A 13,888-nucleotide genomic window follows, 5' to 3' on the forward strand; every position below is an offset into this window, starting at 1 on the left:
CAACACTACCAGGCTTCCTAAACCATGTCCCCAAGTGCCACATCTGCACAGTGTTTGAACCCCCCCAGGGACGGTGACTCCCCCACCTCTCTGGGCAGCCTGTGCCAGGGCCTGACCCCTCTGGCAGTGAGGACGTTTCTCCTTATATCCCATCCAAACCTCTCCTGATGCAGCTTGAGGCCGTTTCCTCTCGTCCCATCACTAGTGACTTGGGAGGAGAGACCAGCCCCACCCCTCACTACAGCACCTTTCAGGTAGTTGTAGAGAGGGTTGAGTAAAAATAGTTTAAGAATCTCTTCTGCACCCATTTGAGTGGTGATCTTCTAGAGTCATTGAATATGCCTACAGGCCACTCTGATGTGAAAACAATTTATGAATAATCTAATGAAACTGTTGATAGGTGTTAACAGAAGGCTTTCCTTCTCCCTGGCCCTCTACAAAATGCTGTGCATTAGGCATAGTGAATAATATTCCTATTGCTTTAATTCTCTGTCATTGCTGTTGTATTTGATTTGTCTTCATGGACTGTTTCTGCTGATGTTCTCAAATAATTTAAGTCAAAAAAACCAAAGTTCAACTGTCTGATGCTGTGTCTTCTGAGACCTTGAATGATTTGTGAATTTTTCTGCATTTCTAACACGTCACTCCTGTGGTTTGTTATGATATATGACCTGAACGTTTCTGGTTTCCATGATGCCAGCTTATCCACCTTCACTGTGGACCGTTGCTGCTTCAGAAAACAAGCCTTTAACAGTTCTTGAACAGCAGGTGCTTTTTCTTTAATGGCATCTTGCCTTTCTTCAGAGATGTTACAGATCCTTAAAGGTCCAAAGCAATTTGCCTACCACTTCTCAGGCTCTTTATCTCTCTGGAATGCCTTGTTCTTTATTCAGAATCTAGTGACTACTAATTAGTAGTTGGTTGTGCTGAGCCTAAACAGAGGCTTGCAGTAGTGTTCAGACATGGTGAACATTCCTCCCAGAATTCACCTGACACTGAGTTTCTACAGCTGAATTTGGACAAGTCCTTCCTGGGCATCTACTTTTAAGCTTTTGCGAGTGTTTTTTCTAAACCCTCCCAGGACAGTATCTTCTGCAGCTCATAGCTGATGGGTTATTGTTTATCTGTGTTTTGCTTGGCCTCAAAAAAAAAAAGAAAAAAAAAGCGCTGTTACTATTTTGGAAATAAAACTTTGATTTGCAAAACATTTTTCATTATTTTACTTTTCCTAAACAAATCCAAACCTTTGCAATATTGGTATGTTTAAGTTGGTGGAAAAAATAATTTAAAATTTGGAATGAAAGCTTTAAGCAGTCAGATTCACTGGTTATAACACCATTCAGCTCACTAACAAAGTGCTCCATTTGGAACTAATCAGAGCTTTGTGATTTTTCTAGGCCAATTTGAAACTGCTTTGCTTTGATGTGCGACTGAATCAGATAGCATATGAGCTCAGTCAGCCAAGACATATGGGCTAAATTAATCTTTACCAAGTATATAAAAATTAAATCTTTATGGAAAGAATTGGAGGTTATGGATAAACAAAATGCAAATTTTAAACTGCACGCAATGCTTACTGTAAGGATAGTGGGGAGAAGGGAATACAAGAGAGGAGGCAATATATTGTAGCAAACTGCTTGTTTAGAGACTTCCCTGAAACCGTGTGGCTGTGTTCTTACTCAGTTCCAAGTACCGTAAGTGCTTATATTTGCAGATTGTTCTGAATATGTAGAACCTAGTTATTTAGGATAACATAGTCTATCCTGAATCTGATTTTCTAGCTTGCTCTGTTACTGAGTTGCTCTCCTGAAATCTCCCATTGCCAAGAGGATGGTGGTGTCATTGCTCAGTCCGCTGGAACTTCCTCTCCGCAGCAATCCGCTGGAGGGAGAGTTTAATGAGCTCCAGGAGAGAGGCAGTGTGAGATAAGCTTTGGTAAAGACTGACTTTGGCAAGGAGATTTAAACTATTCCCCAGCCTCCCCCCAAGCTTCACGTTTAATGGCTAGTCATTCTAATGTGAAAGCTTGATATTAAGTCTTCATTATTGGTGAAAAGCTGTGCTGACGAAGCACACAAGTAAACTTTATTTTTGGTCAAAAAGTAGACTAACGGTGCTGAAAAGGAAAGCAGGTGCTTGTAATCCTGCTTTTTCTGACACTCGTTGGTCTTCCTGGATTGATTTCTTTGCACATGTAAGCTTTTTTATGGATGTCAAGTATACCAAGTCTTTCGCTTGTGCCTTAAACTGCATATAAATCTGTAAATGTCAGTCTTAAAATGGAGCTTACAATAGGAAATCGTATATAGGTCGGCATGTGCTGCTTTTGACTTGCATTGTGTGTTCCAACAGATGTCAAGATGTAAGACTCATGGTAGGGTGAGCAAAGTATTGTTTTAAGTGTAAATTGTCCTAACTCATGGCAGTCTCTCAAGTAATCAGGACCTGAGTGAGGCTTTTTCCTTATGGGCACCTGCAGTCGCTGGTGTTAGTTACGGTGAATAAAGGATAGCTTCTTTTGTTATGTTGAGATTCACATTTTCTCCTGTGATTTGTGAAAGGCCAAAATCCGTGTTAAGTTCTAATTACAACTCCCCATACCAGGATTTGAGGTTCATTCAAAATGTGGCAATTGAAATTCAGGTTATGCATTAGTTAGTGTGAGTGCTTTTGTTACTCTTAACTACCTCTTTAAAGCACACTTTCCTCTTAAATATCTTTAAACCCTAGTGTGCAGTACTGCTAATGTAACTGTTCATCCACTTCTGCTTCTCATTACCTGGAAAACAAGAGTAATTACCTTGCTTATGAGGCAGGCGCTGAACGTTGTATTACAAGTAATAGATGTTTTTGTGTTGCTGCATAATTGTGAATGTTCTTGTGGACAGCAGTTGAAGTGGGCAGTGTTCAGTTCTGCTTTTTCTAATGACTTGTTTGACTCTGTAGTTCTAAGTAACGGTGAAAATATGTTTTCTTATGCTAAATGCAGTTTAGAAGGTATGTATTAGCCCATGAAGTCGGTTTTGATGATGCAGCCTTCTGCCTCGGCATCTTTAGTGTGCATTTCTTCATTGAAATGTGTTCATGATCGCAGGTTTTTAAATGGCAAAGACAAGAAAATTAGTTTTGCGAATTAGAAATTCATTCCATGTAATCTGTGTGGAAATACTTGGAAGCGCCTTGAGTCTGCATCCGTGTAGATAGGTGACATACAAATGGTATTTTCCAAGAGCCCTTTTCCCCTAGTTTTCTTGTTGAAAAGTTAAGAACTGCAGTGTGGAGAGGTTAAGGGTCTTGCAATGTCTCTATAATTGACTGCTGTGTGACTATTGTTTAAAAAAGAATTATACTTTAAGTAGCTTTATTAGATTAGCCAAGATAATCTAGATTTGTGACTAGCTGCTGACTAAAACAACTTCCCTGAACTGTTACTTGTGGAATATCAATAGTAATGCCCCTTGGTTTTAAAAGAAGCAAACATCTCCTAACTGTCAACAAGGGGGTTCTGCTCACTCCGGAGGAAGGTGTGATATTTGTGCATTCCCTCAGTTTATTTTATTGGATTTTTGTGTTTTTTCTTTCCAGGTCACTCCAAGGTCAGAGACCCCCATCAACAGTGTCAGTAACAGTTTGGAAAATGTACTACATACATCAACACATTCCATTGAGGAGTCATTACCCAAGAGGCCTTCGGGGAAACACTCCAAAGGTGTGTCCTTCTCTGCATGTGTACTTCCAATGGGGGAACAAACTCGTATCTCCTGATGGCGATTAGCATTATTTTAATTGCGATTGGAGACTGGAATCTTGCTTTATTACTTCTGGGTTTGTTTGAGCAAAGGAAGTCCTAGAAGGGTTTTTGTAGGAAGTGTTAGCACATCAGTGAAAAATGGTCGGCGAGAGACAAGTATGCTTATTCTGTTGGGAAATAAGTAAGAAAGTTCCTTATGAGTTGAAATACCAGCTTAGCTCTCATGAAGTATTATATTCCCGAAGAGTGACTATCTCTGACACTCCACCTCTCATCCTTACAGTAGCAGGTTATTTCTTGGATGAAGCATATGGTGGCGAGTGGTGCCTTACTGGGGACAAGAGAAGGCATTTCAAACAGCAGTTAGGCTTCCACTTCCGCCTTTCTCTTGGTTCCCAAGCATGTGTAAGTGAGAAACTGAGGGAAGAAGAGTGGAAGACAGGAGAGGGAGCTCACATTTCTCAGCACAAGTGTGCACCCTGAACGTTGTTACAAAATAGGTCTTACTTTTGTAATGCTATGTCACATGCTGTCCTAGCTAAAAACTGGGCTTAGCAAATTTGAATTAATAAATACATTCCATTTCCACACTTCAGGCTATGATTACAAGTATTAAAATGTCTAGGTTAAAATGTGACTAACAGTATTTTTGTTTGACACACACAAAAAGCACTGTTAAGTGAGGAAAGTCCTTGAACTATGAGCTGCTGTTTGTGTAGAACAGCTTTTATGAACTCTTTGTGGTATTAATAAAAATAGCTCTGTATGGCAGAACTAATGCAGGGGAAATATACCATCACATTAGCAGCACTAGTGTATTGCCTTCAAATGTCATTAAAAATATTGTCATGGACCACATAAATGGCTATTTTTTTTTTATTTGGAATTGGTCTCCAGAGTTCTGTTTCCTTTTCTGCCACTGGCTTGCTGCGTAACCTTGCAAATAATAGTTCAATACCATGCAAATGGCGATCAGGAATTTCAAAACACCTCTTTGCTCGGAGGAACTGACACAGGTTGGAAAGGGTTAAATGTCCCAAGGAAAGGTTCTTGCTTGCCTCCGCCAGACCTCCTTTTCTGTGACATGCTCAACTATAATTCCAGTAGCTGTAAGTAGCAATAATTTTTTTACAGCAGAATAGTGCTGTAAGTAGCTATTTCTCCAGCTGTAAAAGCTATCAGGGTAGAAGAAAATGCAACACTAAGCAGAAGCATGGCTAGGTTTGTGGCTTTCATCTGATTAAAAATAGGACAGGGTTCAACGCTGTTTTCACTTTCTGATTGCTATTCCAGTACCATATATGCCAAGATTAGTCATGGTACACTGTGAAAATTAATTAGGTTTTCCTCTGATCTGTTTTTCCTCTTCTAAAATACCTGCTTAGTTTTCAGAGAATGTAGCTTTTTCATTTATAGATTGCCTTCGTGATAGTTGGGGAAAAGGGGTTGTGGAACAAATACCGTTTCCTCACTGATACTCTGCTTTCTGGTTCACCAGCAGCAAAGGTTGTATTGAGTTCTCCTTGGCACATGATAATCTGCCTGGTCAGGAGTTCTGCCTCTTAAGGTTGGAGTACAAGTGAAGATTATTTGCCAGCCTGGAGCCACCATTGTTCGATTACAGATTTCTAATTCTCATAGCAAATGGAGACATCTCTTAATTTAGCAGCACCCGCTAACTTTTTAACGTAGAGCACATGAAATTCAGTCATCAGAGTACGGGATGGACAGGTTGCCTGACCGGTTGTGTAATTCTTGTGTTGATATTTTCTAGTGAGCCTACAAAAGTTGCAGTATCCGTTGTGCTTAGTTGGATTAGAGACAGTTTGTATTAATCTGGTGAATGGTTTTAATCCCGATTTGTAGAAGTGTCAGTAATGTGACATACTCTGTATATAGTTGAACAGTGAATGGGTCTGTAGTAGGCTTGGACCTGAAAGCTATCAGTGGCTGTATTTTCCCTAATCCACACTTTGCTTTTAGCATAAAATATTTCAAGTTTCTACATGGGAGAGAGGTAAGAGGTGAGTATATTGCTGAATACTCTTTAACAGGCTGTGGTGGAAGTCTGTATGCACTTGTGTTTGCATTAGGTGGTTAGCTGGAAACATTCATGCATCTTCGTGTAGAGGCTTGTCAAATACATAACTTCTGAACAATTTTGCCATCCTATCTTCATGGAATATTGCTGCCTTGGGAAATGAATTTATAAAATAACTGTCAGTCTGAAGTCCATAAACCTCTCCTCGTATCTCAGAGGCGTAGCTAACCGTGGGAGCACTGTCGGGCATCGGGGTACTGGATCTGTGCTGTAATGCCCAGGTTGTTGGGAGTGGTGACCAGCTGGGGGCAAAGCAATATTTTGATGTGCCTATCAGTGTTTAGCAAAAGTCACCAATTCCTTTACGCTGGTCCTTCCGTCTCAGCTAAAGCCCCTTCTCCCTTCTGCACGTATCAGTGCTAAAGCAGGGTCAACCAGGGGGACGTTTCTGCAGAGTAGAGAGTTGTGGCACTAGGAAGGTCCTGGATCTGTTGACGTAAGCATGACAGGTAGCTGTGCTTTATCTGGACTTTTCTTCTGTAAAATAAAGTTCAAAGATTTGGCCTACGCAAGTTTAGAAAAAATGCAGATGGGTATTGATGTAAAGGATGTGGACCTCTTCGGAAGTCCAATAGCTGTAACATGCAGTATGAACTGCTTTTTGCTCATATTTTTTGATTGGTGATTTGGGATTGTTCAAACCTGTTTTCACAGATGTGGGTTATTTTAACTGGGGGTAACTTCAGGAAGTGGAGACTTTCCGTGTTCTCAGGGACTGGCTATTGTTGTGCTTGTAAGCTTCAGGCAGGCTTTTTTACAGGTTTTAAAATATTGACACATCTCTCTGGTCAAGGAGAACAGAGGCAAATACAATCACATGTAACACAACAATCTATCTGAAATTCCAGGAGGGGTGTGTTACTAGATCTTTCTGTCTCTCTTCCACTGTTTCTAGAATGTAGTCAGGTTTTAACTACAGTCTTAACACTGATTCGAACAAAACAATCACATTCCAATGAAGTTTGGGCAATTTTTGCATACTGGGAGAGCTTAGTGCCACCCTGTCTTCCTTGTGTTCCCCTGGGCGCTTTTCTGCAATATGACAAGAATTGAACTAGTGCAAATATAGCTGCAGAAGGTGTCAGTGTCAGAAATCTTGATTCCAGTTTCAAAGACGAGATTTCATGCTTCCAAATGCTTGCCTGGTAGGCACGTACTTTAGCAGCAGTGCAGCTGTGTAGTGATGCCCCTCCTCTGAGCGGGTTTGTGTTTCCCAGCACAATGCCAACGAAGTCCGCAAACTTACTTGGAGGGATTCTGATAAAGGCGCTGAGGCTGGTTCTCTTAAATTTAGGATTCTACCCTACATTTTCTGGGGAGCCACCTCAGAACCTTTCAGTCACCCAGTCAGGAACTCAGCACCACGCAGCCACTCGCTCACTCCCCCCACCCCAGTGGGATGGGGGAGAGAATTGGAAGAGCAAAAGCAAGAAAACTCATGGGTTGAGATAAGAGCAGTTTAAGAATTAAAATAAAATAGTAATAGCAATAATGGTAATAATAACAATAATGATGGCAATAAAAAGGAAAATAATGAGAGAAATTAAGCCCAGAAAAAGAGGGAGGGGAAAAAAACCCCACAAGTGATGCAACTGCTCATCACCTGCTGACCGACGCCGCCGGTCCTTGAGCCGCGATCGCTGCATCCCCCAGCCAGCTCCCCCCAGTTAGTATACTGGGCATGATGTCATATGATGTGGAATATCCCTTTGGCCAATTTGGACCAGCTCTCTTGGCTGTGCCCCCTCCCCTTCTGGCTTCTTGTGCACACGGCAGAGCATGGGAAGCTGGAAAAGTCCTTGACTAGTATAAGCACTACCCAGCAACCACTAAAACATCAGTGTGTTATTAACATTATTTTCATACTAAATCCAAAACACAGCACTATGCCAGCTACAGTGAAGAAGAATTAACTGTATCCCAGCTAAAACCATTACATGGTTAAAGGTCACTGGTTAAAAAGAGTATATTCATTAGCAACTTTTGTTTTGCTGACAATCCTGTGCTGGTAGCTAAGGGAAATTCAGTTGTTATCCCAAAGTCCAGAAGGAGCTATCTGGCCTATGGGAAGTCCCATTCACAGAGCTCATTTGTAACAAGCCTATGGATGTAGAGTTGTTCCCACCTTGTGTGGCAATTCCCAAAAGAGTAGTCATGGTTATCAAAGCTGAATGAAAAATTCAGCTTGTTTTGTATTATTTTGTAGGAATTTCCTGTACACCAGAGATGTTATTAACTACTCTTACTGTAAGGTTCCAGGCAGAACGATTTGGCCATTAGGTGGATAGCACTCTAGGCAAGTACTACTCTGTGCATGTGACATATTTTAGCAATGTGTTAAACATGGTCAGCGACCGCAGCATATTTTCCAAAAGCACAGTGGAATAAAGTACATTAGACCAGATGTTGAAGTGCAGAACAAAAGAATCTTTATTGTAAAGGCAATGTAAGTTGCAGAACATTACAGTATGAGGACTGTGCAGTCTTCGTACTGTAATTTCTCATAATACTGAGTAAAATTTTGATTTGTCACAGCCACTTCTTTTATATTTCTGCAGTGGAAGTTCTGTGTTGGTATTTATAAGATGTTCCTTACTGCTATGAGGCTTTGCAGGTGTCACTCACCACTGTTCCCCCTCCATAAAGCAGTCTGGAAGATGGTTTCCTCGACTGAACAAGTCTCATTTTCTGCGAAGCGACAAAAATTCCCCTATTCTTGTGTTTCCTGTGTATTTATCTTGCCTTTCCGCTGTTGCCACACAAAACCTCAAAATTGTCTGCAAGCCAGTCTGGTTTTAAATGAAGCAACTGTTGAAATATGATCCTTATATAGTGAAGCTGAATCACAATTCCTGCAACACATGCATCTAATGATAGGCACAAACTGCGTTCTGTGGACAGAGGAGTAAAGCTTTTAGATCTCAGATGGGTACAGTAGGCTTTATTCTACAATCTGTACTCCATTTAGCGCTCTTGCTGAGCACAGTAAAACTTCTTGCTTAATTGAAGGTACTCTCTTAGTTCACATACAGGGTCCTGCAAAGCCTTGACAGTGGCCCAGGCTAGAATAAATACAAGGAATAGCACAACTTACTGGACAAAAGGAGGTGCAGTCTGTGGACATGAGAAAAACAAACTTTAGAGAGAATGCATCTCAGTAATTTATTGATTTAATTTTGGATTAATATTATGGTGCGAAATATATCCTTGTTTGCAGTGATTCTGGTGACCTCAGGATGTGAATTGCAGGTAGGTTAAGCTGATTGTTATGTGCAGCAAGATTTGGTATCTAAATTGTTTCATTACAGTAGTCAGCAGGTGTGTGTGGTGTAAGCTATCCAGAACTTCTAACCACTATTTTTGCTACCCAGTTTTTTTTCCCTGGCAAAATGTATTTCTGTGGTCTTGCACCTTTTTTGTGTCCCGCTTCCTTGATTCATTCTTTTTCCACAAGAAACTAGACTGCAGGAGCTCTTAGTTAATGGCAATCAACAGTCTCTTCCTCCTGAAACATTTGACTCCAGTTGTTCAGCCTATTGAAGCAGGGAAAAAATACAAGGCGAGGGAAAAAAAGCTCTGAAATCCTTTTGGTTCAGAGTCCAGACGTTATAGTGCCTTGTTCTGCACCAGTTGTATAGCTGGATTATTCTATTTTTAAGTAAATACATCATCTCCAACAATATTGGGTCAACTACTGTTAGGGTAGGGCTTAAAGAAATATTTAGGCTATGATAATCCTTCAGGAAAAATCTCCCTTTACCAACTGTATATAATTTTTCAGCTGTTTGTATATGTCTGTGTTCATTTTGTTTCTGAAGTAGAATTCTGCTTCTAAACTTCAGCAGCGTAGGTTGGTAAGATCACACACGAGGCGTAGCATTCCCGACTTACTGTCTCTAATATACTAGTTGTTTTATTAGTATCAAGCATTTAGAGTTAATTCTAGCAATCAAATCCAAGGATTAGTGTACTTAAAAAAAGAAGTTTTCATATTGCATATTTTCCCCTGTGCTAGAAGATTATTGCATGTTAGGAAATATCTTGAAGCCTGCATGTTGCATAAACTGTGCAGTTTGAACTTGAGTAGGTGGAGTTCAATTAAGGTTGGAGGTTTAATATTGCAATAAAGACAACACTCGTGAGTTTTTCTTTTAAATCAGAAACATTGTGTTTTATCTCAAGTTTTTACTGATGGTGTGGTTTTATTCTGCTTATGTAGGCAGGCATGGAAGGCCATTTTATGTCCCCAAAGCCAGAGGTCAGGTGGGGTAGCTCAGCCTTGGGCTGTGTCAGAGGTGGGAGTAGAGTTCCACACTCCTGGGGCTGCACTTGGACTCTGGCAAATTTATGTTGTTAACTGTTAATAAGTTAACTCTTGTACAGTCTAGAGGTCAGAGTTAGTATTTCTTTGTCACCCTCGTTTCTTCCCTTTCCACATAACAAGACATGTTAGGAGCGATCTGGGATTGCTATCACAGACAGAAAGGGAGGGGAGAGCAGCATAGGGACTCTTCTAACTGAATGAAAAGTAGGCTTCTGATCTGCCTACTCATGCAATAATGGTCATGACCTTTTTGTGCAAATACTTAAAGGTGCTTCTTACTCCAGTTTGTAATTCATGGCCTGGATTCCTTCGGGAGGGCAGCCCTTTGTGGAGCACAGGCACTTTACATTAAGACTAAAAGGTCTGCCGCTTGGCCAAGAGCTGCAGTGAGTTGGCTTCGATGGAAACTCATGCTGTATATATTTACCCACGGCTCTTCTTTGAGTTCGTATGACAGGAGACTCTCTAACGCAAATTTCCTGTAAGCAGTTTTAATTGTATATACACCGTATGCGTTGTTCACATATTCACCTAAAATAATGCTGTTATCAAGTATATACCTAAGGGCATGATCTTGAATCTGCTGAGTGGTTCTTTTTCTTCAGTCTTGTTTGGGCTTCTTGCTGGTCTTTCCTCAGTAAAGGTGATGCAATCACTCTGCTCGGGCAGCTCTGTCAGTCCCTATCTTATTAACTGTTGAGTCTGTTGATTAAATTAATTGAAATTTGACAGAGGTATTTGGAGTTTTTATTTACAGTAGAGTCTGGATAGAAGAGACTCATTCATGCTTCCAGAGAGGAGAGGCAAGAACAGTTCAGCCCTTATCCTGTTTTGTCTGCCCAGCCGTGCATTGTGTTTGTTTTTTCTGGACTAGAGGCAATGTGTGCTGATCGTTGCCCAGTTGGCAGCTCAAAAGCCCTGCGCGCATCGCTGTAGGGGATGCGAGACTGAACTGGCATTCTGCAGAAGTAAATGGGTGTGCAAGAGAGGCAGGTGTCTTGCAATCATAAGTGTGCCTGGGGAAGGAAGGTAGCTAGTTACGGGTGCACATTTAGAGAATATGTGGAAAACGTGGGAAAATTTAAGGTAGATGTGATAGATCTGGAAAGTAGCGTTGTTGAAGGTCTGTCGTAGGGGGTATGGGGCTGGAGACTCCACAGAAGAGAGGAGACATACAGCACGGGTCCATGGGGAAAAAGGCTTCCTTTTGCTCCTTACTAATTAATCTTGCTTTTATTCTTACGTTATATAAAGATGTGTTCTGAATTTGTGTACTGGGCAATATAATGTTCTTATTAAACATTAGAAAATGACGAGCTTTCTGTTAAAGTAAGGTTTGACAACGAAAGACTTGATTTTGAGTACTCTGAAGCCTGTTCTGTTTGGTTTTAGTGGGAGTTGGATGATACTTCTGTTTACAGTGAATTAGAACAAAGCTAGTCTGAAAAATACAAATTCTAAGAATAGTGTGTTGGTACATTCAGCCGTGCCAGGAGTTGACCTCACTGTAATGCATTCCTCAGGCAGATTCCTGATCTTGGATAATGTCAATATCTAATGTGAGACAATTCTTATTTAATGCTATTTGCCTTTGTCCATGGCTCTTCAGAAGGGCAGGAGGCACCACTTAGGCATGTGCACTTCTAGGACTCCCTCGCATTGACAGTTCATGTCTGAATTCCTGGAGGGCCCTGCTATGGCACATTAGTTGTTAATGCAGGTGAAATTATAGCCGTTACCTCAACAGCTATGGAACCAATAGTGTGACCTTCTGTCAGTGATGGAAACAACATAAGGAACGTGGGCTTTTAAATAAAATAGTGTTAAATGAGCAAAACCAGTTTTTCCCAAACCTTTAGGTAATGGCTTAATGCAGCGCATCTTCTTAAAAGATGTAGCAGAGCAAAATGAGTTGTGAAAACTTTACCTGGTGTACGTCTTGGTGGAACTACTGCTTAAACCTGTGCTTGTACTGAAAAGCCTTTCTAAAGGCAGGGGGTGGAGGGAGAGGAAATTTGAAATTTAAAAGCTTATAGAAAGATAGAAAACATGTCATGGAGGACTTAGAGAGGGGAAAAAATGAAGGTGAACATTAACTGCTGATTCTGGTCTCCTGGCAATTCCTGCTGCAACCTGATGGCAAATAGTTCACTAGGAGCAGGCGTTTCTGTGTCTGCTCCTTGAAGATTGAGTAAGGGATGTGTGAAATGTTCAGAAATGCTCAGCTGTTCATTGCATCTCTTTAGAACTTAACACCCTTTAACATCTGGAAGTGTCTGTTTTGAAATAACCCTTTTTGCTGCCATGTTAAACAGAGGGATACAAGAACTTAAAATAAACGGTTTGCTTATCCTACCTAGTCTTACATTTCCTCTAAACTAAATTGAATGGGGGAAAAAAGATCACTTTAGAAAAGAAAATAGGAGTGATTCACCTGTATTCCTAGAAAACCATAATGTCCTTGCCCATTTTTTTTTACATACTGTCACAAGTGTACTTACAACTAAATGGTCATTTTGTTGTGCATGGCACGCTTAAGAAGCTTTTATAGCTAGTTAGTTGCTAGCTGGTAGATGTTCTTCCCCCTCCTTTATCAGTTTATTGTTTAATCCCCTATTTTCCAAAGCACATTTTTTATTTTCATATACCTTTACATTTAGATTACTTTTTTCTCCGAACAGGGGCTCCCTGAGGGCAATAGGCCTAAAGTACAATAATTTTATCCATAGGTAGCTGGAGTTTTTACAGGCAGTTGCATATACAGTTAGAAATATTGTCATAATGAAAATTCATGAGAACTTTAAGTAAATCTTGTGTTTCTTGCTTGACTTTTGATGTCAGCATTAGGATTCTCATGCTGGGGCTTCTCTCTACAGATGTGGGAGGCGGGTAATTTGTGAAAGAATCAGACTATGGTAGGGAAAAGATACCAGATATTGTAGGACTTGAGATAACATTAGAGAAATTGGTGATATTGGGGAATGGAAACAATAAATCCTGGTTTCAAGTAGGGCAGTAAGTCACAGGAGGAGAAGCGTTATCCTTAGTGCTGAGCACTGCCATGACATGTTGGTCTGGCTTGAAAATGAGGAGGTGGGTGGAGAGGAAAGATGAGAACATGTCACAGAAAAAAGTTGTTTACTTTGCCAGCAATTTTCTTTGCTGCTTCTACTACTACAGCAAATATTTCTTTACTCTGCTTCCCTTCTTTCTAATCTGGAAGTGACCTTATTTAGTAAATGACAGCACTTTATTTCCGTGGAAGTGATCATGATTTCTCACATTCAGTATCTGGCACAAGGGAACAGATGGACTGCAAAGCAGAAACAACGAATGTAATAATACGCTAGTGAGAGACCTTTTGCAAATGGTAGCTCACAAGTCTGACTGCAGGATCTGTGCAGTTCGAGGCAGGGAAACCGGTCGTGTTTTTTACAGTGTTCTGCTGCACTTTGACTGCCAGCTGATGCCAGCCTCGAGTCACAGTTCAGAAGGCAATGGGTGATTTTATTTCATTTTTGGACTGCAGAATCAAAGCCAGAAGGAATCGGTGCCTCATGTCCTTGGAGGATCACTGTGCAAGAGTTATAGATTCTTGTGTTCTAGATATGGCTTTGCCTGGGATTTACTGTAGTCTTGTTTATATATCCATCAAGCTAGGGTAGTTCTTGCTTTGCGTCAGGGCTGGCTTAATGTTTGTATAGCTGTCTGA

The 13,888-nt window shown here is 40.7% G+C and overlaps 1 protein-coding gene across 2 annotated transcripts in view; it reads left to right on the forward strand.

The window, feature by feature from the left end:
- The window catches only part of ZCCHC14 (zinc finger CCHC-type containing 14), a 52,794-nt gene that overhangs the window by 10,845 nt on the left and 28,061 nt on the right, over positions 1-13,888 (forward strand). For both annotated transcript variants that reach the window (XM_075101204.1, XM_075101205.1), the window contains exon 2: positions 3,586-3,709. In XM_075101204.1, the coding sequence (XP_074957305.1) occupies positions 3,586-3,709 (124 nt within the window). The remainder of the gene's footprint in view (positions 1-3,585; positions 3,710-13,888) is intronic.

This window comes from Phalacrocorax aristotelis, chromosome 8, assembly GCF_949628215.1.
Source record: "Phalacrocorax aristotelis chromosome 8, bGulAri2.1, whole genome shotgun sequence".
NCBI classification, from domain to species: domain Eukaryota; kingdom Metazoa; phylum Chordata; class Aves; order Suliformes; family Phalacrocoracidae; genus Phalacrocorax; species Phalacrocorax aristotelis.